The 22,289-nt window shown below is 68.1% G+C and overlaps 10 protein-coding genes and 1 non-coding gene across 11 annotated transcripts; 4 read left to right on the top strand and 7 right to left on the bottom strand.

The window, feature by feature from the left end:
• Nucleotides 1-35: 35 nt before the first annotated feature.
• FA09DRAFT_342093 (YVTN repeat-like/Quino protein amine dehydrogenase) lies at nt 36-1,882 on the bottom strand (the record flags this gene model as incomplete). The annotated part of the gene is made up of 8 exons (XM_025744526.1): nt 36-118; nt 173-320; nt 378-450; nt 501-587; nt 641-1,086; nt 1,146-1,349; nt 1,595-1,699; nt 1,753-1,882. Coding segments are annotated over 8 exons (1,276 nt in total), but the record flags the coding sequence as incomplete, so codon positions are not given.
• Nucleotides 1,883-2,209: 327 nt separating this feature from the next.
• Nucleotides 2,210-2,296, bottom strand: FA09DRAFT_t1. The gene has a single exon. It is a non-coding gene; the product is annotated as a tRNA-Arg (tRNA).
• A 207-nt stretch (nt 2,297-2,503) lies between these two features.
• Nucleotides 2,504-3,906, top strand: FA09DRAFT_335838 (hypothetical protein; the record flags this gene model as incomplete). The annotated part of the gene is made up of 3 exons (XM_025743804.1): nt 2,504-2,891; nt 2,944-3,444; nt 3,497-3,906. 3 exons carry the CDS (start codon nt 2,504-2,506, stop codon nt 3,904-3,906), a joined length of 1,299 nt encoding a protein of 432 aa, XP_025601486.1.
• Nucleotides 3,859-5,642, bottom strand: FA09DRAFT_357804 (hypothetical protein). Its single transcript, XM_025744874.1, has 5 exons — nt 4,603-5,642; nt 4,480-4,549; nt 4,341-4,429; nt 4,048-4,290; nt 3,859-3,995 (listed from the first exon to the last, which is right to left on the bottom strand). The coding sequence occupies exons 1-5, from the start codon at nt 5,618-5,620 to the stop codon at nt 3,913-3,915; spliced, it is 1,503 nt and encodes a 500-aa protein (XP_025601485.1). The 5' UTR covers nt 5,621-5,642; the 3' UTR covers nt 3,859-3,912.
• A 229-nt stretch (nt 5,643-5,871) lies between these two features.
• Nucleotides 5,872-7,221, top strand: FA09DRAFT_327165 (ClpP/crotonase). The gene is made up of 7 exons (XM_025741296.1): nt 5,872-6,067; nt 6,122-6,291; nt 6,347-6,470; nt 6,525-6,711; nt 6,775-6,905; nt 6,964-7,032; nt 7,089-7,221. The coding sequence occupies exons 1-7, from the start codon at nt 5,912-5,914 to the stop codon at nt 7,179-7,181; spliced, it is 930 nt and encodes a 309-aa protein (XP_025601484.1). The 5' UTR covers nt 5,872-5,911; the 3' UTR covers nt 7,182-7,221.
• Nucleotides 7,222-7,228: 7 nt separating this feature from the next.
• On the bottom strand, nt 7,229-9,000 carry FA09DRAFT_333033 (alpha/beta-hydrolase; the record flags this gene model as incomplete). Its single annotated transcript, XM_025743668.1, has 2 exons — nt 7,229-8,488; nt 8,800-9,000. 2 exons carry the CDS (start codon nt 8,998-9,000, stop codon nt 7,229-7,231), a joined length of 1,461 nt encoding a protein of 486 aa, XP_025601483.1.
• Nucleotides 9,001-9,735: 735 nt separating this feature from the next.
• FA09DRAFT_292867 (MFS general substrate transporter) lies at nt 9,736-11,453 on the top strand (the record flags this gene model as incomplete). The annotated part of the gene is made up of 9 exons (XM_025740028.1): nt 9,736-9,817; nt 9,868-9,892; nt 9,945-10,047; nt 10,102-10,194; nt 10,258-10,491; nt 10,551-10,719; nt 10,778-10,909; nt 10,967-11,076; nt 11,136-11,453. 9 exons carry the CDS (start codon nt 9,736-9,738, stop codon nt 11,451-11,453), a joined length of 1,266 nt encoding a protein of 421 aa, XP_025601482.1.
• Nucleotides 11,454-11,535: 82 nt separating this feature from the next.
• Nucleotides 11,536-12,434, bottom strand: FA09DRAFT_292832 (RNA-binding domain-containing protein; the record flags this gene model as incomplete). The annotated part of the gene is made up of 3 exons (XM_025740026.1): nt 11,536-11,658; nt 11,712-11,906; nt 12,246-12,434. The coding sequence occupies 3 exons, from the start codon at nt 12,432-12,434 to the stop codon at nt 11,536-11,538; spliced, it is 507 nt and encodes a 168-aa protein (XP_025601481.1).
• Nucleotides 12,435-12,750: 316 nt separating this feature from the next.
• FA09DRAFT_327162 (hypothetical protein) lies at nt 12,751-16,851 on the top strand (the record flags this gene model as incomplete). The annotated part of the gene is made up of 10 exons (XM_025741295.1): nt 12,751-13,074; nt 13,123-13,527; nt 13,578-13,667; nt 13,722-13,923; nt 13,974-14,358; nt 14,412-14,595; nt 14,647-15,054; nt 15,113-15,316; nt 15,372-15,726; nt 15,786-16,851. The coding sequence occupies 10 exons, from the start codon at nt 12,754-12,756 to the stop codon at nt 16,787-16,789; spliced, it is 3,558 nt and encodes a 1,185-aa protein (XP_025601480.1). The 3' UTR covers nt 16,790-16,851.
• A 76-nt stretch (nt 16,852-16,927) lies between these two features.
• FA09DRAFT_327161 (hypothetical protein) lies at nt 16,928-17,534 on the bottom strand. Its single transcript, XM_025741294.1, has 3 exons — nt 17,186-17,534; nt 17,041-17,127; nt 16,928-16,985 (listed from the first exon to the last, which is right to left on the bottom strand). Exons 1-3 carry the CDS (start codon nt 17,227-17,229, stop codon nt 16,961-16,963), a joined length of 156 nt encoding a protein of 51 aa, XP_025601479.1. The 5' UTR covers nt 17,230-17,534; the 3' UTR covers nt 16,928-16,960.
• Nucleotides 17,535-20,870: 3,336 nt separating this feature from the next.
• Nucleotides 20,871-21,735, bottom strand: FA09DRAFT_327159 (hypothetical protein). Its single transcript, XM_025741293.1, has one exon. It carries the CDS (start codon nt 21,630-21,632, stop codon nt 21,009-21,011), a length of 624 nt encoding a protein of 207 aa, XP_025601478.1. The 5' UTR covers nt 21,633-21,735; the 3' UTR covers nt 20,871-21,008.
• Between the last annotated feature and the right edge of the window lie 554 nt (nt 21,736-22,289).

Below are 22,289 nucleotides of genomic sequence, written 5' to 3'. Positions count from 1 at the left end.
ATGTATTTGTATCCCTGAATCTGCTCCTCGCCGCCCTACGACAGAATCTCGCGATGCGCCATGTACGCCGCAATGACGACGAGCAGGAACGCGACGAAGATGAGCTGCAGCGTCTCGGCTGCGTGCCCAGTGCGTCAGCGGCGCGCCGGCGTCTCGCTGCGGTGCAACTCACACCAGCTCTGCTCGACCAGGTACTTGTGCGGCACGTCGATGACGCGGATCGTGTTGTCCGCGCTGGCGCTCACGAGCACGTTGCCCGACGGCGAGAAGCGCAGCGCCGTCGGCGGGAAGCTGTGCGCGTCGAGGATCTTGACGATCGGCTGTGACGCGGCAGAATCAGTCGCCGCCTCCGCACAGCATGCGGCGCGGTTGCTCACCCGCAATGTCCGGGCGTCGAGCACGCCGATAGACAGGTCCGACGAGCCGTACGCCAGTTTCCGACCATCCGCGCTGTGCGAGCATTCAGCACATGGCCCGCAATGCGAGCGCAGTGCACTCACGACACATCAAAGACAGTCACTGGCCGGTCGGAGACGTGGCGCGTCTCGATCAAGTCCCACGAGTCGGCGTCCCATGCGGTGATGAAGCTACACGTGCGGTCATCAGTCTCTGCACAGGACGTCTGCCCTGCCTGACTCACGCCTTGCGAAGCTTGGCCTGCTTGCCCTTGGCGCCCGGCGTTTGGCCCGCATTCACAACGGTGAACAGGCGGTCGCTAGTGCCGCCGTCCATCTTCTTGCCGCGGCCGAAGCGCGCCGCGCGGAAGGCACACGTGCTCGTGCCGCCGAGCGCCGGGTTCTGGATCGTCTGCACGAGACGCGGCCCGTCACCGTCTTCGCTGTCGGCCGCACCGTCTGCCGGCGTAGCAAACACGCGGATGCCGCGCCCCGAGGCAAACACAACCTGGCTCGAGTCGGCGCTGAAGTCGGCGTCGAACAGCTCCTGCGCGGCGCCATCCTGCGACTTGGGCGGCGCCGGCGGCTCGGCCCACGCACGCGCAAGCGACGGCACGCGGTGCAGCGCGACCTGACCGCGAGTCGACGCAGCAGCCAGCAGTGCGCCATTGGGCGAGAACACGGCGACTTTCTGAAGCAGCCGAACAGCGTGAGAGGGCGCAAGACAGCACAAGCTCGGCAGACACGCACCTGGTACTCCTCGGCGTCGCTGATCGGCAGGCTCGACACGGCCCTCTCGAAGCGCACCGCCACAGCGTCCGACGCCTTCTTCTCGTCAGCAGACTCCTTCTCGCTGCTCGTCGGCTCGTCGTACTGGAAGAGGCGCAGCGTCTCATTGCTGCCGTCCTTCAGCCGCGCCTCGGGCGAGTTGATGCCGCACACGATCGAGCGCGTCTGGCGGTGGTGCACGTCAGCATGCCGCTATTCTGGTACGCACGATCGAGCTCTCCATCCATCTCTCCATGGATCGCGCTGGCGCGCCGGGAGGTATGTGGGCTGACCGCGCGTCTCGCCAGGACATGGTTTCTCTTGTGCGAGCAGAATCGTCCCGCCTGCCTCTGCCCACATGAATGCACTGACTGCCCTTATCTGCCGTGCGCTGTCTGCTGCCCCGCCGCTGCTCCGTCCGCCGGGCTCACCTTTGGCTCGGACGCGAGACACATGGGCGCGTCCTCATCGCGGCTGAGTGAGAGCTCGTGCAGCTGCTCGAGCGTCTTCTTGTCGCGGTCCACGCGCACGGTGCGCTGCGGCAGCGAGTGTCAGCGGGCGTCTGCGAGTGGGCGGCTGGGCGACGCACGATAGCGTTGGCGACGCCGCTGCGGCCGGCGCCGCCGCCGCCGGCGTACGCCAGCACATCCTCGCTCAGGAACGTGAGCGCGTAGACGGGCAGCCCGGCAGGCGCGCTGAAGTGCTGTGCGCGCGACATGGGGTGCGAGGGCGGGAGGTGGTGGTGGCTTGAGGAATGGTGCTCGGGCCGTGACTGCGCCGAGCGCATGCGGCGCATCCCTATCGGCGCGCACGGCGCGCATGCCGCGGCGCAGGCGCGTCCTGCCCGCCCGCAGGACGCGCCGCGCGAGCTGGCCCTCAGTGCATGAGCTGCGCCCTGATGGAGACCATGTGTTATGACAGAACGGACCGCATTGAGTCCCCATACGTCTTTTGGAGGGCCATTATGGCTCAGCATGGCCGTGGGCCCGCCAGCATGAGAAGGACAAAAAGACCAAAAGAATTCGGGTGGGCAGAAAGCAAAAAGAAACCGAACGCGGGATTCGAACCCGCAACCTTCTCAGCTGACTGCAAAACTGTAGGAATGAGAAGCGCCACCATCGCGCCGGTCCGGCATGAGACGGTAATTATGCAAGGCGCCAAATGGCGGGTACATGAACCCTCTGCATGATCATCGACTGACCCTGACCGTTCGGGCGCCTCATGCGCGCCTCCTGCCGAGCAATTTGCCGTCTTCGCGCATAAGGATCGACCTCAAGAGTTTCCTGCAACCCACAAGCATCCTCGCGGCCGCAAGCAGGCGCTCTGCATACGCACAGGCGATGACGACGACAAGTGATGCTGGGTCGGGCGAGGTGTTCATCCCGTCGGTGCATCTCCCTGCGCTCGCTCGTCGGCCTGCGCTGGGCGAGGTCGAGACAGCGCTAGGGCTGCTCGCCCGTGCCCTGCGAATCGAGGGCGACGAGCACGTCTGGGTCGCCGCGCCGGACGTGGCCAGCGATGAGCAAGATAGCGGTGCTGCGGAGACGGACGAAGCGCCTGAGCGCGACGCCTCCGCTGCATTCGAGCTGCGCCATGCACAGACGTGGCTCACGGGCTGCGTGCGCAGCGGCCTCGCCTGGTGCTTCGCGCGCGACGACGATGGTGATGCCGCTGCTGCGGCGCTCGATAAAGCGGCGGCGCTGCTGAGTGTGTGCGCCGGCAAGAGCGGTACGTCGTCTGCTGCAACAGCATGGAGCTCTGCGCTGACGCGGCAGAGCAGCATCAGGTGCTGTCACACGCATCTACCATGTGCCGACGCCCAACGGCGCCGAGGTCGCCGTCTCTGTCCGCGATGCAACACTCTCGGCGGACGCACTTGGCTCGCGCACTTGGGGTTCGGCACCGCTGCTCGCCAGACGCCTGCTCAGCCCCCTCGAAGCAGCGCTCAGGCACAGCAGCCAGCTGAGAATCCTAGAGCTGGGAGCGGGCACTGGGCTCGTTGGCCTGGCCCTTGCGCTCTACTCGCAGCGCCTCGGCATTGCAGCACAGGTGGCGCTTACAGACTACCACCCCGACGTGCTCTCGAATCTGCAGTTCAATGCTTCACTCAATGCGCTCTCAGAGCCGAGCACGCTCGTCCGACGGCTCGACTGGCAAGACGACTATGCCGGAGCATCACACGCGCACGAGACCCAGACCGAAGAGCAGCGCGTTGCGCAGACGGCTCGTGACACGTGGCCAAGCCTCGAGAGTGGCTCGTGGGATGCTCTCGTTGCAGCAGGTGAGAATTGCCGCGGAGAGAGCAACAATGCGCTTGCACTGACACTTCGCAGACTGCTGCTACGAGCACGACCATGCGCTGTGGCTGCGTGCCGTGGCGTCGCAGCGTCTGTCGCGGGCCTTCGTGCACGAGTCGGACAGCCGAGAGGGCGCGGGAGCCGATCTGCACGGCGGGCTTTACATCCTCAATGCGCTGCGGCAGACGCATGCACACGAAGCGGCGGCCATTCTCGCCGTCTTTCCGCTCGTCGACCCGCGCGCGAGCTCTTCCGGTGGGGCCCTGGCGCTGCGCACTGTCCGCACGCAGGACCTGCGAGCGCAAGACGACTTTGGTCCGCCGTCGATGCGGACAGACGTGCCTCTGCACGGCGACGATACCGTGCGCCGCCCCTTGGCGACACAGTCGGGACAGGCGACGCTGTTCCGTGCCTTCGAGATTCGCTGGTGTCAAGTGGATGATTGAGCCGTGTCACTGGCCGCCCGGCGCCTCGACGAGACGACCGCCGCGCCATCGATACCCCGGTCCGTCGCCTCGAGAGTACCGCATAAAGTCTGTGGCCGCAGAGTGAGTCGTGCACGGCAGCGAGACAGCCGCGCAGCTCACTGTTGACGCCAGCGACGCAGTTGACGCGCCGGAACGTGATGTTGATGCGTGGCCCAGCACTGGCGCGCTTCGGCACGGCGTGCTCCCACTCGCTTTGCGTGCGCCCACGCATGACGAGGAGGTCGCCGTCGCCGAGCCGCCACCGCTCCGTGGGGCGCCCTGCGGCAGGGCCTGAGCCCTTGGTGCCGGACTTCTGGTCTGGCCGCGCCGGCGCAATGTCCACGCCGGCAGGTGCCTTGCGCCCTGCGAGCAGTCAGCAGACCGCACCACGGACCGGGCAAGGTCGCTCTCACGCATGAAGAAGTCGCGCGCAGCGCCAAGTGACAGCGAGGCGATGGTGCAGTTGGGCCCGAGGAAAGCCTCGTCGTCGCTGTGATAGGAGCTGTGCGTCTTGTCAGCGCGACACTGCAATCAACCCACACTGCGCCTTACATGCTATCATTGCCATCTGCATAGAGGTTGCAGATCATCGTGTTGAAGCGTGCGCCAGTCGCCGCCTCCACTGATGGAGCTTGTCAGCCCGAGCAGGGTGAGACGTGCGGCGAGACCACGCACCGAGACGGCGCAGATCGTCCAGACACGGCGGAAAGGCCACGGGCGGCTGCTGATAGGCGACGTCCGGCGCACCCGTCTCGTCTCTACCGTACGTGGTGGTGTAGCGTGGCGTGCGTATCGTGATGCCCGTGCCGGGGCGCGTGTAAATGACGCGATGCCAGCGCAGCTCGGCCGTCATCCAAGCGAAGAGCGCCTGCCGTGCGATCGGCGTGAGCCAGCCCTTGCAGTAGAGCAGATCAAGCGAGCCGTCGAAGCGGTCAATGACCTCGAGAGGCGTTTGACTCGTGCTAGCCACCGCGCTCGTCAGGTCCGGTGCGGGCACCGGCAAGGAGGAGCGCGCGAAGAGCGGCGCAATCGGCTTGGCCGGCTTCGCACTGCTAGACTCCTGCTTGAGCTCCGTCTCCGCCACTGCAGTCCGCTGCGCAGCGGGTTCCGTGCGACGCCGCTTGGAGTCCGCACCGCCGTCAAGGGCTCCACCAGACAGTCGACGGCCTGCTGCGCTGCCCGGCTTGTTGTCGTCTGTGCGGCGGCCACTCGCCTCGCCGCAGTCCTTCCAGTCGCCACTAGCAGTGCCGCGCTCCGCCTTGCTGCCGCCGGCAGCGCCGCCCAGCTCCTCAGGATCGGGCTGCGCCTCGGCCAGCGACGCCGCCAGCGCCTCGCGCAGTGCCTCGTCGTCGCTCAGCGCCGCCACGCGCGCCTCCTCGCGCGAGCGGCGCAGTGCCTCCTGGATGCGCGCGTCGAGCGGCGAGGCAGAGCGGCGCGGCGGGGGCTGCGCACGCTCGCGCGGCGGAGTGAAGAAGGCGCGCAGGTCTGACATGGCTGGCACTAGGACAGCGAGGGGCCAGGGTGAGGCCAGCGAGGCCGTGCGCCGTGATGGACAGGTTGCGCGTTGCCGATGGGTGTGGCGGGATGTGGAGCAGCAGCAGGCTACGCTACGCAACACGAGGCGCGTTACGCGTCGTGCCGCCGCCTCCCTGGCCGGGCCTAAGCCACGCACTCTCGCCGCGACATTCCGCATGCCCGGCTCGAGGAGCGCATAGTCGGGGCTGAAGAAGCTCTGGAGATAGTGCCCACAGCTGGCCGTGCTGTGCGCCAAGTGTCAGACTCTGAGACTTTGAGCCTTTCCGTCGGACCGCTGCGTCGGGGCGCCGTCTGCCGGCAAGACGAGTCGCGGTGCCGGGCCGTCCGGCTTCGCAGATAGCCGCCGGGCGGTGTTCCTCTCCTGCGCGCGCAGAGTGCGGGGAAGGCGGCGAGCGCCGCCATCGCTCCTCCCGTCTCTCATCATCGACATTCCCTCAAGCAAAGTGCCATGCCTTACTCCAAACTGCCGAGCTTCACGGCGCTGGCCCTTTCGCGCTACCGCCCGCTGCCGACGCTCGTGCATCTCGAGCTCAACGTGCCCAAGACGTTCAACGCCCTCTCGCCCACGCTCTTCCGCGACTGGACACGCGCGCTGCGCTGGGCCGTGCGTGGTGCTGAGCGCCGGCTCTGCGGTCACGATCGCTGACACACATTGCAGGCAGAGACGGACGACGTGCATGCCGTCGTCGTGTCCGGGCGCGGGCGCCCCGGCAGCACGCCCGAGAAGCGTGTCTTCTGCGCCGGCATGGCCATGGACGCCAGCATGCTCGAGGGGCGCGGCGAGGGCGAGGCACAGGCCGAGGACCCGGACACCTCCAACCTCGCCGGGTGAGCTCGACACTGCAACTCAAAACGGCCACACGACTCACATGAGCTCTTGCAGCGCACTCGTCGAGGAGCTCATCCGCTTTCCCAAGTGTCTGGCTGCGGCCATCAACGGCCACGCCTTCGGGCTGGCCGTGACGATCCTGCCATTGCACGACCTCGTCTTTGCGCTGCCCGGGCGAGTGCGTATAGCACTTGCAGCTTCATCTCTGCCAGCAGCTGACGCCACTCCTCAGACGTTCAAGACGCCCTTTGCCGAGCTCGGCGTCTGCGCCGAGGGATGCAGCTCCGTCACCTTCCCGCGCATCCTCGGCCCGGCGCTGACGACGAAGATGATGATGCTCTCCGAGCCGCAGACAGCCGAGACGCTGGCGGCGCGCGGCTTCCTCTCCGTCGTGCCCGATGCTACGCCCGACTCTCTGCGTGCGTGTCAGATTGCTGTCGATCTGGTTGACCGTTGCACTGACGCACCACTACCCCTGCCAGCCGAGTATGCGCTTAGCTTCCTCGCAGAACGCTTCGGCATCCCCGAGTGCGCTGCGGATCCCGACACGGTCGTCGAGTCGGCCGACTACACGAACCTCAGTCTCGAGAGCATGATGGCCACGAAGCGTCTAGTCAGTGCGCATGCATGTGCGCCGGCACGCCGCAAAATTGACGCACGTTTCCTCACAGCTGCGGTCAGACGAGGAGCTGGCGCGCCTGCGTGCGGCCAATGCACGCGAGATGGAGGAGCTCGGAAGGGTGCGTGGCGAAGCAGCAAGAGGCGCATCAGGCCGCAGCTGACCGCACTCTCGCAGATCGCCGCCAGCCCTGTGTTCCTCGCCGGCGTCTCGCGCTTCCTGGCCAAGCAGCAGGCCAAGAAGGCGGCTGCGGCGTCGGCGCGCCTGTGACCCTGCACATCTCATCACGTAATGCCAGTCCCATTCCTATAGCCACGTCATGCTGTCTGGAGCCAGGGGCCCACGACGGCCCACCATGCGTCGGGGTTGTCGAGCATGGGCAGGTGTCCCGCGGCCGGGATACTGGCAAAGCTGGCGCGCTCGGCGGCCTTGGCCGCCACGTCCTTGTGCAGGCTAGCGAGCACCTCTGGCAGCTTGCCGTCGAGCTCGCCGGCGACGAGCAGCGAGCGCGTGGCGGCGAGCTTCTCGACGAGGCCCTGCGCCAGCAGGTCGTAGCTCTGCAGTGCCCGCGCGCCCGCCTCGAAGCCGGCGACCTTGGTGCGCGCGACCATCTCGTGCGTCGAGGCGCGCACGTCCTCCGTGATGGCGCTGCCGGCGGCGAACCAGCGCGGCACCGTCACGTCGGCGAGCGCCGCCATGCCCTTCTCCTTGGCCAGCGCAATGCGCTCGTCCCACGCGGCCGCGTTGGCTGCCGGGCTGGCCGGCTGCGTGTCGCACGCCACGATGCGCTCGGCCAGCTCCGGGTGCCGCACGGCAAAGGCGAGCGCCGTGGCGCCGCCCTGGCTGACGCCGATCACGGCGTGCGCGCGCGGAATCTCGAGCGCCGCCATCAGCTCGGCGACGTCGTCGGCGAGCGTGGCGACGGTGCAGGGCTGCGCCGGCACGGCCGAGGCGCCGTGGCCGCGCTGGTCGTAGCTCAGCACGTTGTAGCCGGCCGTGGCGAGCTTGGAGAGCACGGGGTCCCACATTGTCAGGTTCGTCATGAGCGAGTTGATGAGCACGACCCACGGCGCACGCATCGAGTGGAACGTGACGCGCGTCGCCAGCACACAGCCGCCGTCGCCAAGCACCTGCACGAGGCCGCGCGCCGGGTCCGCGACGGGCGCAGCATCGTCCTCAGAGAAGCCGGGCACGGGCACGGGCATGTTGGCCTTGTCGTCAATGTCGAGCGCGACGAGGAAGCGGCTGACCATGTTGTACGTCGCCGTCGTCGCCACGGCCTCGACGGTCTTCTGGCGCACGACGGCCTCGTCGGCGCCCTCGGCCTTGAGCGCCTCGCCAAACGCGGCAAACGTGGCGTCCGAGACGTGCACCTGCGCAGTCATCGAGTCGGCGAGCGCCAGTGCGGCGGCCTGCAGCGGCGAGAGGGCGCCGGTGCCCGAGGTGAGCGGCGTGGCCGGCTTGCGCAGGTCGCCGATGCGCGTCAGCTGCTCCGTCGTCAGGCCTGCCTGGCGCCCGACGATCTCGTGCTGGATCCACTCGAACGCGGCGCGGTTGCGCGCGGCCACACGGAGGATCTGCAGGGCATGGCGTCAGCGTAGAAACCAAAACGAGCGAAGGTGCCAGCAAGAAGCACACAGCAACAAGGCCAGCACACATGACGAGCGGCAGCATGAGTATGCGCTTGACAGCGTGCGCGAATGCAAAGGCTAGGCCCAGAGGCCGACCAGCAAGCGCATGGACAGGGTGCCGCAGCGATGCTCGCTGGCATGCACACATGCCTCTGCACCGCCGCGCCTGCACCGCCGATGCTCGCTGTCGAATGCATGCGCCGTCACGCCTGCACTGCCTGCACTGCCACTGCTACCCACACCCACGCCGCACGCACCATGAGCTCGCGCACGTCGCCCTCGAGCGAGCTTCCCGTGCGCACGGCGCCCAGCAGGCGGTTCCAGCCGTCGGCAATCGGCGGCGCGTTGAGGAGCATGCCGTCGAGCGACGTGAGGCCGCGCGCGCCGCGGCGGGCGCGGATGGCGTCGGCGATGGGGTCGCTGCCTGCGGCGGGGAAGACGTAGGGCACACGCGGCATGGTTGCTGTGGAGGGTGTGGTGGAGAGGAGAAGGGCGCAAGACGCACGGCTGGATGAGCAGGCCACAATCGCTCCGCCGATCGGACGTCGCGGCAGGCGGATGCAGCGTGGGAACAGCGCTAGAGCCCTAGAGGCGGCCGGCAGAACCGCGCGTCTCTGCGGCCAAGTGCCGCTTTCGCCGGCCGCCGCTGCCGCGCTCCGGTGCGGAGCCGCGGCGGCGTGTGCGGGGGCGCTCCTCTGCCGCCCGCAGCGCCGCTTGACGAGTGACAGCTGCAGCTGTCGGGGCGGCGCTGCAGGTGCGCTGCTTGGCCGTGCCGCGGCAGGCAAAGATGCCGGCAGCCGGCACAGCTCCTGGCCCAGGAGGGGGAGAGAGAGAAGGGGCTCACATGGCAGCAGCCCTCGGCAGCGCAGCCGCTAGCCCTTCACCCAGCCGCCGTCGGCGAGGGCGTGACTCTGACTCCCAACAACGACCATCACAAGCAGCAGCAGCAGCAAGCACAGTGGCAAGCACCGCAGCAAGCACACCAAGCGCGACGCCTGCTCCTCCGTGTCTGCTCAGCAGCACCGCAGCTCCTCCCGCCACCGTGCGCCATGATGGCTCGCGCCGGCGCCTCGTCGCCGCCACGCCCGCAGCGCCTCAGCAGCGATGCCGACGCCTCGTCGGCCGCACACGGCGACGCCGCGCATCTCGAGTGCGAGTCGCGCACCGTGACGCCGCAGCCGGGCGACGTCGACATGCAGGAGAAGATTGCAGAGCGCGCCGACCACGGCATCTGGTTCCCCGAGGGCGGCACCAAGGCGTGGCTTGCCGTGGCGGGTGAGTGGGGCCAATGATGGGTGTCGAACGCAGCGCTGACCTTGCATCAGGCTCGTGGGCATGCAGCTTCATTACGTGCGTCGCCTCAGAGCGCCCCACTGGCCTCTACTGACATCGCTTCCCGCAGCTTCGGCCTGGCGAACAGCTACGGCGTGATGCAGGCGCAGTACGCGCAGGACGTGCTGCGCGACAAGAGCACGAGCCAGATCGCATGGATCGGCGCCTTTCAGGTGCGCACGAGAGCATGGACAGCGCCGCAGTCGCACTGCTGACCCACGCCGCAGTACTTTGGCATCTTCTCCACCGGCATCATCACGGGGCGCGCGTTTGACGTCGGGCTGTACCTGCCGCTCTTCACGTTCGGCGCGTTGCTGCTCGTCTTCTGCCAGGCAAGTCGCAACCGCAACACTGCATCTTCCACTTGCTGACTTGTCCCACAGATGATGCTCTCTATCTCGACTCAGTACTGGCAGATCTTCCTCTCGCAGGGGCTCGGGCTCGGCATGGGCATGGGCATCGTCTTCAACCTCAGCGTCGCCGTGCCGTCGCACCACTTCCAGCGGCGCCGCGCCTCTGCCCTCGGCGTCACCGCCAGCGGCTCGTCGGCCGGCGGCATCTGCCTGCCCATCATGATCCGACGCCTCACGCCCGTGCTCGGCTTTGCCTGGACGCAGGTGAGCTGCCATGCACGTCGGCATGCGCCCGCACTGCTGACGCTTCCTGTCCGCCTCAGCGCGTCGTCGGCTTCCTGGCGCTCGGTCTGCTCGTCTTTGCCTGGCTGACGATGAGCACGCGCCTCGAGCCCGTCGTCTCGTACAAGAACGGCGGCTGGCGCAAGCTGCGCTTCATCGAGCTCGAGCACTTCAAGGTGCCCGCGTACAGCTTGTTCTGCATCGGCGCCAGTGAGTAGTGCTCGGCGCGCTGATAGCGTATCGACGCTGACGGACGGTGCGACTGCAGCCCTCATCCTGTTCGGCCTCTACTTCCCCTTCGCCTATATGGACGTGGCGACGGAGACGTACGGCATTCCCGCAACGGGCTACTGGCTCTCGGTGCTGAACGGCGCCTCCGTCTTCGGGCGCATCCTGCCAGGTGAGCCCAGACGAGCCGGACTGCCGCAATACAGCTGGCTGACCTCCATTCTTCCAGGCTTCGCGGCCGACCGCTGGGGCCGCATGAACACCCTCGTGCCACACCTGGCCATCGCCTCGGTGCTGCTCTTCGTGTTCCCAGTCTGCATCCGGTCGCTCGGGGGCATCGTGAGTGTGTCGAACCAGCTGCAGCAGCCGCTCCGTCCTTGGCGCTGACTTTTTGACAGATCCCATTTGCGATCATCTACGGCTTCACGACGGGCCTGTACGTGTCCATCATCCCCTCTGCCGTCGGGCAACTCGGCAGCACCAACTCGTTCGGCACGCGCATGGGCCAGCTCTTCTGTCTGATGAGCATCGGCGGCCTCTTCGGCACGCCGATCACCGGCCAGCTGCTCGGCACCGTGGCGCCGCTGCAGTGGTGGCATGCCACGGCGTTCGCCGGCGCGACATGCACCGTCGGCACGGCGTGCATCGCCCTCTCGCGTTCGCTTGCCCTGTCGCAAGGGTCTGGCCCGCGGTTACGCTTCCGCGGCAAGATCTGATGAAACGTGAAATGAGATACCGTCGCAATGTATTGTGATCTCCTGCCGCCCTGTAGCCTTCGCTCTGCATCCTTGCCCGCGCCTAGTGCCAGCCTCGTCCGCGTCCCCGTGCGCGGAACGGCCGCCCGCGCGGGCCGCCTCTGCCCCGCCCCCGCCCCCGGCCACGCGCCGACAGGCCGGGCACATTCGTGCGCTTAGCCGTGACCTGCGTGGGTGGTGAGCAGCGCGCCAAGGCAGGCCTTCGCGCTGCAGACGCACCTTGATCAACCGTCCGCGGAAGAGCGACTCGTTCATCACCATGGCGTTGGCGACAAGTGACGGCTCGGAGAACTCGACGTATGCGTAGCCCTTCGGATGGCCCGTGAACTTGTCGCACAGGATCGTGACGCGGTTGATCGTGCCGCACGACTGGAAGTGCTGCTGGATCTCCTCGGGCGTCGCGCCGTAGTCCACCTGGCGCGCGCAAGAGAGGTGTTAGCTGCCGAGCTGAACGCAGACCAAAGTGCGTGGCCGACGGAGCCATCCCTTCTTCTGAGATGCTACCAGGCGCGGTCGCTTTGACAGTGCCAGTCGAGCCGCTGCGAGTCACCTTGCAAAGCCAAACAGCAGAGCGGAGGAATGCAGTATGCGCATAGCAGCCATGCGACTCTCATCCGCTGCCACGCAGCCGCAGGCCTGTCGCAGCCGCTAGCATGATACTGCGGCACTACAAGCATTGCGCCGCGATACCTCACCCGCCGCCGCCGACCTCAAAGTCCATCCACAGCCGTCTTCAGCCGCTCGCACACTCACGTTGCCCACGTACACGCTGCGCCCGTCGACCTCCTCCTTCTCCTCCTCGCTCGGCCCCGGCGCCGCGGCGCCCGGCGCGCCGCCGGCCTCGCGCTCGGCGTCGGCCTGCATGTCGCGCAGCTTGGCGGCCTCGGCCTCCATCTCGGCGACGCGCGCCTTCATGGCCTCGATCTCGGCGGCGTCGTCCATGTCGCCGTCGGCGGCGCCGGCGCCGGGCGTGCCGGTGCCCGACGACGGCCCGGCGAAGCTGTCGACGCCGTCGCCGGTGATGAAGTCGATCTCGTCGGAGTTCTGCGAGGACATGGTGGTGGTGTGGTGGTGGTGGAGGTGAGGAAGGAGCGTGGGCCGGTGCCGCTCGCCGTCGAGGCGCGCGTCGCGCATTCGGCGCGGCTGCACTGCTTACGTCAGCCAAAAGTTGCGGCGGCGCCATGCTTCTTGCGCTGCGCGAAGCTTTGGCCGCCGCGCCGCTGCCGCCGCTCACTTGCTTCTCTCTACCGCACCCGCAGCCATGGCCTCCTCCTCGCTGCCGCTCTTCTGGTCGCTGGCGTCGCCGGCGCAGGCGACGCGCCTCGGCGCCTCCGACGCGCTGCTCGCTGCGCTCCTCGCCCAGCAGCGCGCCCTGCCCGCGCGCCCGCTCGACAACGCCAACGACCCCGCGCCCTACACGACCAACCACGCCGTCGCCACGCTCGAAGAGACGGAGCGCACCGCGCGCCGCCTCGATGGCGGCTTCGCCAGCGAGGTCGGCTACGCCGTGCGCCGCCTCGTCAAAGGCCTCGCCAGCCCGCGCGAGTCGGCACGCCTCGGCTTTGCCGTCGCGCTGACCGAGGTGAGTGCTGATGTATGGGCGAAGTAGGACTGTGCTGACCTGCCGCAGCTCCTTACACAATTGCCGGGCCTGCCTGCCTCCGACGTGCTCGTCTTGCTGCTGCAACATTCACCGCTCGACTCGACGCGTATGTCGGGCAGAGAGGAGCGCGCCAACCTCTTCGCGCGTCTCTTCGGCATCGAGGCGCTCGTGCGCTCCGGCGCCCTCTTCCGCGCCAGCAGCGACGTCGAGTCGTTTGTACGCACCGCAGAGATCCTGCTTGACCTTTCAGCGCACAAGGCGTGGCTGAAGGAGGGCGCCGGGTGGTGCCTGTGCGAGCTGCTCGCGCGGCTGGGCGAGAGCACCGAGTCCTGGAAGGATGAGGCGCAAGCGTGGTTCCTGCGGCGCATTGGCAGTGTCGAGATGGGCCCTGAGAAGCTCGCCATGCTGCTGCAAATGCGCGCTTCGTTCCCTGTGAGTTCCCTGCCTATGTGGCGACGACGGCGCCCTGACGCCTGCTGCAGGACACCGACGTCTCGGCTGTTCTGGCGCCGCTCAAGGGCCCAGAGATCTTTGCACACGCCAACCTGCCGACATTGGCACGCATCCTCAAAGTAAGCGCCGTGGTACCAGCCGCACTCTGAGTCTCTCTGACGCATGTGGCACAGAATGCCAGTCCGGCGCCGCCGGCGGAGTCCGAGACGACGGGCAAGGCGACGGGCAAGACGGGCGCGCAGAACGGCACTGGCCTATGGAAGGCGCAGGTACACTTCGTCTGGACGCGCGTGCTTGACGCATACTTTGCGTCTGAGCAGCAGGCAGCGCCGGGGCGTGCGCCGTTCTCCGAGCTGTACCGCGTGGTCGTCGACGGTGCGTGCTGCCTCTCTCATACCGCCCCTCGCGTGCTTACGCCTCTGCAGAGTCCCTCTTCGCGGCCTCGGCGTCGGCTGAGCGCAAGGCGTGGGGCTTCCAGGTCTTCCAGATGGCCGTGCCTCGTGCGCCGCGGCAGGAGCGGCCGCTGCTCTTCACGAGCAACTTCATGCGCACGTGGATCAACCAGCTGGGCGGCAAGGAGCGCATGCTGCACGCCGCCGCCGTGCAGACGGTGCGCGTCGTGACCGAGGTCGTCAAGAAGGACCCGACGAGCGGCTTCACCGTCGTCTCGCAGCTGCTCGGCTCGCACGGCAGCCAGTACTTCGACAAGCTGACCGGCACCAAGACGGTTGAGGGCCTCTTGGCGGCGATGGACGCGCAGGGCGTGCGGGACTACATCGCCTATCTGGTGCGGCTGGCGTGCGAGGCAGAGTGAGTCTGGCGTCGCGGCGACATGCTAGCAGAGCTGACTCATGCTTCCGCAGCGACGCTGCTCAGTCGCAGTCTGCCGGCGCACGGCGGAAATGGGTCTTCGACCAGCTGCTCGTGCTCGTGCGCAATGGCGCTGTGCCAAAGGACGACGACTGCGTGCAGCAGATTCTGTCCTTCTTTGCTGCCCACGGCTTCTTCGAGCTCAAGAAGGCCAAGAAGAGCATCAAGAGCCTCGAGGTGAGCCTCGACCGCTTCCGATGCATGGGCACCGCTCACAGCATCCCGCAGATCCTGCCGCAGCCCGCCTTTACGGCCGAGCTGCGCGGCGCGTGCCGTGCGCGCTTCCTTTCGTGTCTCTCCGAGCTGGCCGACCAGACGACGTTGCTGTCCGACGTCGACGGCAAGGCGCGCAGGCTTCAGGGCTGTGCCGCCTCGGGCAAGCTGTGGGTTGCCCAGGCATACGACCTGCTTGCGTTGTGCGAGAAGGACTCCGCGTTCGTCTCGATTGTGCAGCGTGAGGAGGCCGACGTGCAGATGCGGGCACGCGCCGTCAAGGCGCTCGCCGCCGTGCGGAAGCTGGCGGACCAGGCGAAGGACTCTGCTGTTCGCGACCGCGCCCGCAGCTTCGAGAGCCTGCTCCTCGCGGCGCTGCTGGTCACGTACGACGGCGCAGATGACGGAGAGGACCTTCTCGAGGTGAGTCTGGCGCCTGAGAGCGCTCATAGCGCGAGAGCCAAGCTGACTTCGCCTTCAGCCGCTTGTCGACTGCTCGGAGCGCCTCTTTGCACCCTCTGCAAAGCCAAAGGACGCAGACGAGCCCGAGGCCATCGAGCTGCTCGTCGACTGCCTGATCGCATTCCTCGAGCGCTCGTCGGCATTCCTGCGGACGATCGCGTCGCAGGCGTTCACGACCTTTGCCGGCGAGCTGACCCCGGCAAGTCTCGACCACCTCGTTGACGTAAGTGGTGCAGGTCTGGCCGGCCCTCGGCTTCGCTCTGACGCTTCCTTTGCAGCAATTGGGTCTCAATGAAGAGCCGGTCGACGACGAGGAGATGGAGGATGCTGCGCCGGCAGAGGTCGAGGCGCTGGACGAGGAGATGTCCGAGACCTCGGCCGACAGCGTCGAGGGCGCCAGCGACTCTGACGACGACGACGACGAGGCCAATGCCGAGGCCGACCCGGAGCTGCGCGCTGCCGTCGAGGCTGCACTGAAGGCTGCAGGCATCGCAGACGAGAGCGACGCAAGCAGCGGCGAGGAGAGCGAGGAGGAGGAGGAGGAGCTGCTCGACGACGAGCAGATGATGCAGATCGACGACCAGCTCGCCGAGATCTTCCGGCAACGAGCAGGCGCCAAGAAGGAGGATGCTGGTGAGTTCATTCGGATGCATTCGCATGCGAGCGGCTGCTGATAGTGCGTGTGCTTGCAGAGGCCAAGCGCGAGGCCGTCGTCTTCCAGCTCAAGACACTCGACCTGCTTGACATCTTTGCGCGCAAGGAGGGCGGCAGTGCGCTCTCCGTCCGCCTCGTCGCGCCGCTCTTCACGCTCGTGCAGGAGGCGGACAAGTCCGGCGCGCAAGTCTCGTCACGCGCCGCCCACATTCTGCGCAGCAGCCTGGCGAAGAACAAGGTGCACGCCGCAGCCGTGCCGGTGGCCGACGTGCTGCCGACACTGCGGGAACTGCACGCCGTGGCTCGGAGGAACGCTGCGCCGGAGCTGCAGAGCCTGGCCAGCACGGCCAACGCGTACCTCACGCGCACCGTCTTTGCGCGCGGCGAGGAGGCGCTGCCCAAGGAGGGTGCCGAGGAGCTGCTGGCGCTCTACCGCGAGACGCTGGGCGACTTCCTCTCGCGCAAGAGCTGCGCGCTGCGCCCGGCGTTCCTGCTCGACGTGCTCAAGCGCTGCCCGACGATCGGCTGGGAGCTGCGCGGCGAGCTCGTCGCAGCGGCGCGCCCGGAGGCAGCGACGAACGCCTTCCGCCTCTCGCAGACGCTCGCCATGCTGCAGCCCGTGCTCACGCACGCCACCTCGGCCGCGCCGCGCGACGCCAAGCTGGCACGCGAGCTGGCCGCCTTCCTGCCCGACGTCTCCGGCTTCGTCCTCGCCACGCTCACGGCGGCCGCCGCTCCGGATGCGCCTGCCGGCCTGCGTGCCGAGCGGCTCAAGGAGCTGCTCAGGTTTGCGCTCGCCGCCGTGCGCCTCACGCGCCGTGCCGATGCTGCACTCGTCGAGCGCGTCTGGAAGCCGGCCAAGCTGGCCGCCGCACGCGAGGCGCTGGCGGCGAGCGAGCGCTTCGCTTCCTCGACAGGCATGCTGGCGACGCTGCGACAGCTCGAGGCTGTCGCCGGCGCGCCGGCCGCGTCGGAGGGCAAGCGCGGCGCAGCGGGCGCCGCCGAGCGCGACACGCCGGGCAAGAAGCGCAAGGCACAATAGACACCACATCCCCGCATGTACCATCAGGACTGACTGTCATACTTTCATTGAGAGAGCGATGCATCGCACACGCTTGGTGTGCTCGGGTATGGTCCGCGAAGTACGCGACGAATTGCGAGTGAGGCAGGACCGGGTATGCGCACGCAGAAGGAAAAGCGAGCCGGGGCGAGATCAGGACTTGACCACGACGCCGCAACTGCGTGCAGCGGGTCAGCCAGAGTGGTGAGAGAGGCGGCCACGGCAGCACGCACCGCGTGCAGACCTTCTTGCGGTCGATGCAGAGCGCGATGAGGCCGCACGGGCAGCAGATGACGGCGATGAGGATGCCGACGATGCCGCTGCGAGGAGAGGCGTGAGCAGGTGCAGCAGCGTGCGCGCGTGGCACAGCACACGCACTACTTGGTCTCGAGCTGGTGGTTGCCGCGCGCACACTGCGCCATCACTGCAGAAGCAGGCGTCAGCGAGAGCGTCGCTGAGGGTGTCGGGGCATGGAGCAGCGCCAGTGGCCTTCGGTGTATGCGCTACACTGTCACTTACGGCTCTGCTGGTAGCGCATGCTGGCAAGCGAAGCAGCGTCAGCGAGCTGCACCGACGCGCCCCTTCTGTGCCGCACCCGACTCACCCCTCGTCGAACGCGTACTGGTCCTGGCCCGGCGCGCCGGCGTGGCCCTGCTGCTGCGGCGCCACCATGGGCTGCTGGAAGCCGCTCTGGCCCACGGCGCCGACGCCGCCGACGCCGCCGGTGGCCGGCAGGCCGGCGTCGGAGTGCACGGGCGGCGCGGCGCCGACGGGGTGCGTGTGCGCCACGCCGGCGTCGTAGGCGGGAGCAGTCTTCTCGGCCATGGCTGGATGCTGGGTGTGGATGGGCAAGGCAGTTGCGGTGGATGTGGGACGGCGCGAAGGCGGCCAGCGTGGGCAGCGTGCCTTTTGTACCTGCAGCCAAAGCAACGTGCAGCTTTCGGTGTCGTGCGGCTGTGCTGCGCCTCGCGACACTCCGCCAAGTGCCGCAGTGGCTGGCGCAGTACCGCAGCCGCGCGCCGGCCCCGCTCCCGTCCCGCTGCTGCTTTTTCGGGCACGGCGCAGCAACAGCAGGTGCTCAGGCACACGCTGGCCTCGCGTTGCGGCGCAAGCTCTGACGCAGACGTAGCGTGGGCGCACGGCGCCACGCCCACGCCAGCGCGTTCGGGACCGCGTGTCGCTGTCGTGTGCGAGCAGCAGCAGCAGCCGGCGCGGCAGCTGCCGCCTGCTGAGCGCTGCTGCGCCTGCACCTGCCGCTGCAGGCTGCGGCTACGCTCCGATCAGGGCGCTTCGTCTTCGCTTGAAAGCTATGCAAGCTGCATCGCTGCGGCTGGAGCGAGCACGTCTGCGTCGCGCTCGAGCGCACCCGCACGTCTCCTGCGCCCGTCCGTGCGCTGCAGGCTTGCCGTGTTGTGCCGCCGGACCCGAGGGACGGGACGGGACGAGATGCGGCGGACGTGCTGTCGTGTGCCGCCGCATCTCGCATCTCGGGCGTGGGCGCTGCCGGAGCGGCGTCGTCGCCGTTCCGCGCCTCGCGCCCAGCCGCAGCCAGCATCCGAGCGGCTGTCGCAAGCATGCCGAGTCAGACGCGAGCCGGCAGCGGGTGCGGGAGCGAGCGCTTCAACTTGGCCGTGCATGCCGTCCTGCGGGCCGTGGCTTTGCTCCCTCGCTGGCTGCATGCTGCTTCTGCTGCTGAGCGTTCCGGCGCATGCATGGTGCGTTCATGCTGGCCTCGCTGCTCCACGCGGTGCGCTGCAGGCTGGTGCTGCGCGCGCTGGATTGGGCAGCAGCCGCAGCAGCACCCAGCAGCGAGCAGCCCGGGAGAAACCGCAAAGCGCACAGCCTTTGCGTCTCGTCTTGCGCATCCACAAAGCAGCCTCGGCTGGGAGGCCTCGCGCGGAGCCGCAGCATCTCCGTGCTCGCGGGTCATGAGTCTGCCGCCTGAGTAGAGTCTAGTTGTTGGACGCCGCGATGCCTTGCAGCATGCAGCGCCGCTCAGCAGCACGCATCGCAGTCGCCTCCTCACGCTGGGCCGAGTCTCGCCGGGCCCTGTTCCCTCGACGCCCGACAAGCTCCAGCGCCTACTAAGACTCTTACTCACTCTGACTGTGCGGCGCCGCGCGCAGGAGGCCATGCACGTCGTCGCTGCGCTGCGGGCGCGCCAGTGCAGTCGCAGCCTTGTGCCGCAGCACCAGCACAGGGCCGGCGGCTTGCATCGCAGCTGCGAGCTGCAGGTGCAGCATGCCACGTTCGCCGCTGCGCTCTGCTGCCGCTGATGCTGCGCTCTGGGCCTCTGCCTCTGCTGCTGTGTCTGTGCTGGTGCTGAAAGCGAGCCTGTTCTGAGTTGGCCGAGGCACAGCCTTGTGCGACTGCAGATCAGGTGCGGTGCGCGGGCTGGCAGGCGGCGGTGCCCGTGTGTGCTTGTCGCGGCCGCGACTGCTGTCTGAGCCGGTCGCTGCCTCGTCGGCACTCCCTCCGGCATGCGGCGCTCTCAGCTGCGGCTCCGGCATTGCAGGCTTCCTCCGAAGCAAGTGCCTCTGCCGGCGCGAAGCTGCACTCCGCCAGCAAGCGCCCGAAAGGCGGCCCCGCTGGCCATCTGGCGCCGCGCGGCCGACTGACTGCATCTGCCATGGGCTCTCCAGATGCGCAGCTTCCAGGCCGCTTCACGACCACTTGGCTTGCCGCACCTGCGCTCTGAGGTCCAGCCTCTAGCTCATGGGCCTGTGTGGCAGCCGATGGGCGCATGAGAGAGGCATCGGAATCCGGCGCAGGCGGGCGAGGCTGAGACAGCGGCTCGTCTTCATGCTCGCACGCAAGGGCCGGCCGTCATGCGCCTCCCGCGTCTCGCGCCCTCTCCGCCCGTCGCCGCGGACGCAGGCGCCTTGGAGATGGAGAATGTGTCGCGGTGACCGTCGTTGTTGAGTCGTGACAAGGGGGCTGATGATGAGGCGGTGTAGAGTACAGGATGGGAGCGCAGGATTACACGGGATGCATGGCAGGACGCTCAGTCCGAGTCGTTTTCGATGTCGTCGTCTTCGTCGTACAGCAGCTCGTTGGCCGCCGGCTTGGGCACGCGTGCAACGGTGCGCTGCTTGGGCTCAGCAGTCAGCGGCGGCGGCTCCTCCTCGCCCTCCTCGTCCTCGCCCAGCGTCTGCTGCTGGCTCGCCGCGCCGTGCAGCCACGGCATGTGGCCGATGTGCTCGGCGGCGGGCGGCATGCCCTCGGGCGCGATGCGCCACAGCATGGGCAGCGTCTCGGTGGCGAGCGTCTCGCGCGTCTGCTGCGTGATGCCGTCGGCGACCCAGCCGGCCGCGGCGTCGTCGACGGCCTGCGCCGCCTCGCGCGCCTTGGCGTTGGCCTCGAAGAAGGCCGCCTTGGTGAGCACCTGCTTGAGGCGCGGCACGGGCGACGGCAGCGAGGCGAGCGTGCTGCGCACCACGTGCTGGAATGTATAGTGCGACGAGAGTGCGTAGTGCAGCCACTCATCCGACGACGTGTGCAGCTCGGCATCGGCCAGGGAGAGCGCCTCGATGACGCCGAGCGACGACTCGATCTCGGCGCCGCAGAACGGCGGGTAGTTCTGGTGCAGGTACAGCGAGAGCAGCGAGACGTCGATGGGCAGGTCGAGCCAGAAGGCGTCGAGATCGACCTTGCTCGGACGGCACTGACGGTCTTGGAGGTGTGCTGGCAGTTCCCAGTCGGGCGGCTCGGCCGGCGCCGTGTACTCGGGCTCGTCGGGGTCGCCGAGGCGCTTGTTGTACAGGATGCGGCCGAGCGCATGGAAGAGTGCGAGCGGAGACTGGCGTCCGGCTAGCGCCGTGAGTCTGTCTCGCTTGTCAGCGCAAGGTCGAATGGCACGAGGCGCGGCACTCACTTGTGCTGGATCGCCTCGCGCGCCACCTCCGCATCCTTCTTTGTCGCGCCCCTCGCGCGCTTCTTGCTGCGGTCGGCCTCCCAGCCCATCTGACCAGCCATCTGCAGCAGATTCAGCGCGCCGCGGATGTCGCCGCTGCTCTCCTCGGCGATGTGGTCGAGGAGCGCCTTGCCCTTGGCAGACGTCGCGGCTGGCAGTGTAGACGCGGGGTCCTCGCGCACGGTGGTAAGCACGCTCGCGAGCGTCTTAACGAGAAAGGTCTTGGCGACGGGACGGAAGCTGCACGCCGTGTCAGTGCAGCCTCATATGACGACACGACGCCCGCACTCACGCAATCTCGGCGTACGCCGGGTTGCTGCGGATGCGCAGGCTCATCGCAGTGCGTACCGACTCGCTCCGGCTGCTGTCGCCCATGCGGCCGACGTCTGCATCCTGGCGCACGACGCTGTCGCTCATGATGAGCACGAGCGGCGTAGGGAAGCCGTCAGACGGCAGAGCACGAGCAAGAAAGAGCTCGAGTGCAGCAATGAACGACTCGCGCGTCGTCTGGTGCGTCAGGTTCGGCAGGTCCTCGAGGAGGATTAGGCGTCGACGCGACGGTCCGGCTTGACTCTGACCCTGCGACGCAGCGGCATGCCCCGCGTCCGCACCGCCTTGCCGGCTGCTGAGCGAGAGCGTCGGGAAGCGCCCTGCCTGCGCCAGGAACTCCTCGAAGCGGCGCGTCAGAGACGCCGGCCCGCTCCCGAGGCCGTCTCCGACGCGGCCGTGCGGATTGACGGAGTTCTGCCACTCGAGGATCTCGTAGTCCAGCTCGCTGGCCAGTGCGCGGATCACTGCCGTCTTGCCGGAGCCGGGCGGTCCGCTGAGGGCCAACAAACGCTGCGAGCAAGGCGTCAGCATGTAGCCCCGCCCGAGCGAAGTCAGATCGGCGCCACGACCATAAGCTCGCATTGAGGCGGTAGGATGCAGAAGAGAGCATGCCTTTGAAGAGTCGGCACTCACACGATAGCGCCGCACCGGCAGCGGGCCGTCGAAGCAGTCCCTCAGCCAGCCCTCCACATCGGCGACCTTGCGCTTGTGCACCGCCAGCGCCTCGCGGCTCGCCGGCTGAAAGCGGTCGGCCCAGAGCTCAGCGGCCGCCGACGGGCCCTCGCCGTTCTCGCCCTTGAGCTGCGGCTGCGGCTTCTCCTCCGCCGGCGACGCGTGCGCCGAGGAGAGGCGCGAGGCACTCAGCGGCTGCGTGGCGCGCTGCTTGCCCTTGTCGGGCGACGCCGAGCCGGAGGCGCTGCGCGCCGGCGAGACGCCCGGCAGGCGCGACGACGGAGATGCCCGCGAGGCGTTGGAGGTGAAGGACAGCTGCGGCTGCGAGCCGTTCGAGGTGCTGGTGAGCGGCTTGGAGGCGATGCGGCGCGTGCTCGGCGCCGCCGCCGGCTTGCCCGGCGCGGGCGGCTTCATGGCGCGGCTCGGCGCATGCGACGCTGCGCAGATGCGAGCTCGCCACGAGGGAGAGGCTCGGAGTGCTGGGCGTGGGCGGGCGCTGAGGCGTGCGGCGAGGCGGCGTGGTGGTCGTGGCGAGAAGAGAAGAGAGCAGCGCCCGATCGAGCTGCA

The sequence above is a fragment of the Tilletiopsis washingtonensis genome, assembly GCF_003144115.1.
Source record: "Tilletiopsis washingtonensis strain MCA 4186 unplaced genomic scaffold FA09scaffold_1, whole genome shotgun sequence".
Taxonomy (NCBI): domain Eukaryota; kingdom Fungi; phylum Basidiomycota; class Exobasidiomycetes; order Entylomatales; genus Tilletiopsis; species Tilletiopsis washingtonensis.
Note: the sequence above shows the minus strand (reverse complement) of the source record. Positions and strands in the feature narration are given on the sequence as shown.

Bases quoted from the DNA above. Each gene is read 5' to 3' on its own strand.
- FA09DRAFT_357804 (XM_025744874.1), bottom strand. From the start codon at position 5,620: ATGCGGAATGTCGCGGCGAGAGTGCGTGGCTTAGGCCCGGCCAGGGAG. The intron at 4,550-4,602 runs GTGCGTGGTCTC...AAGCTCCATCAG, and splicing joins GGACGATCTGCGCCGTCTCG to TGGAGGCGGCGACTGGCGCA. The intron at 3,996-4,047 runs GTGAGCTGCGCG...CTGCGGCCACAG, and splicing joins CTGCGTCGCTGGCGTCAACA to ACTTTATGCGGTACTCTCGA.
- FA09DRAFT_327165 (XM_025741296.1), top strand. From the start codon at position 5,912: ATGCCTTACTCCAAACTGCCGAGCTTCACGGCGCTGGCCCTTTCGCGC. The intron at 6,906-6,963 runs GTCAGTGCGCAT...GTTTCCTCACAG, and splicing joins TGATGGCCACGAAGCGTCTA to CTGCGGTCAGACGAGGAGCT. The intron at 7,033-7,088 runs GTGCGTGGCGAA...GCACTCTCGCAG, and splicing joins AGATGGAGGAGCTCGGAAGG to ATCGCCGCCAGCCCTGTGTT.
- FA09DRAFT_327161 (XM_025741294.1), bottom strand. From the start codon at position 17,229: ATGGCGCAGTGTGCGCGCGGCAACCACCAGCTCGAGACCAAGTA. The intron at 17,128-17,185 runs GTGCGTGTGCTG...CTCTCCTCGCAG, and splicing joins CACCAGCTCGAGACCAAGTA to CGGCATCGTCGGCATCCTCA. The intron at 16,986-17,040 runs GTGCGTGCTGCC...CGCTGCACGCAG, and splicing joins CGCAAGAAGGTCTGCACGCG to TTGCGGCGTCGTGGTCAAGT.
- FA09DRAFT_327159 (XM_025741293.1), bottom strand. From the start codon at position 21,632: ATGCGAGCTTATGGTCGTGGCGCCGATCTGACTTCGCTCGGGCGGGGC.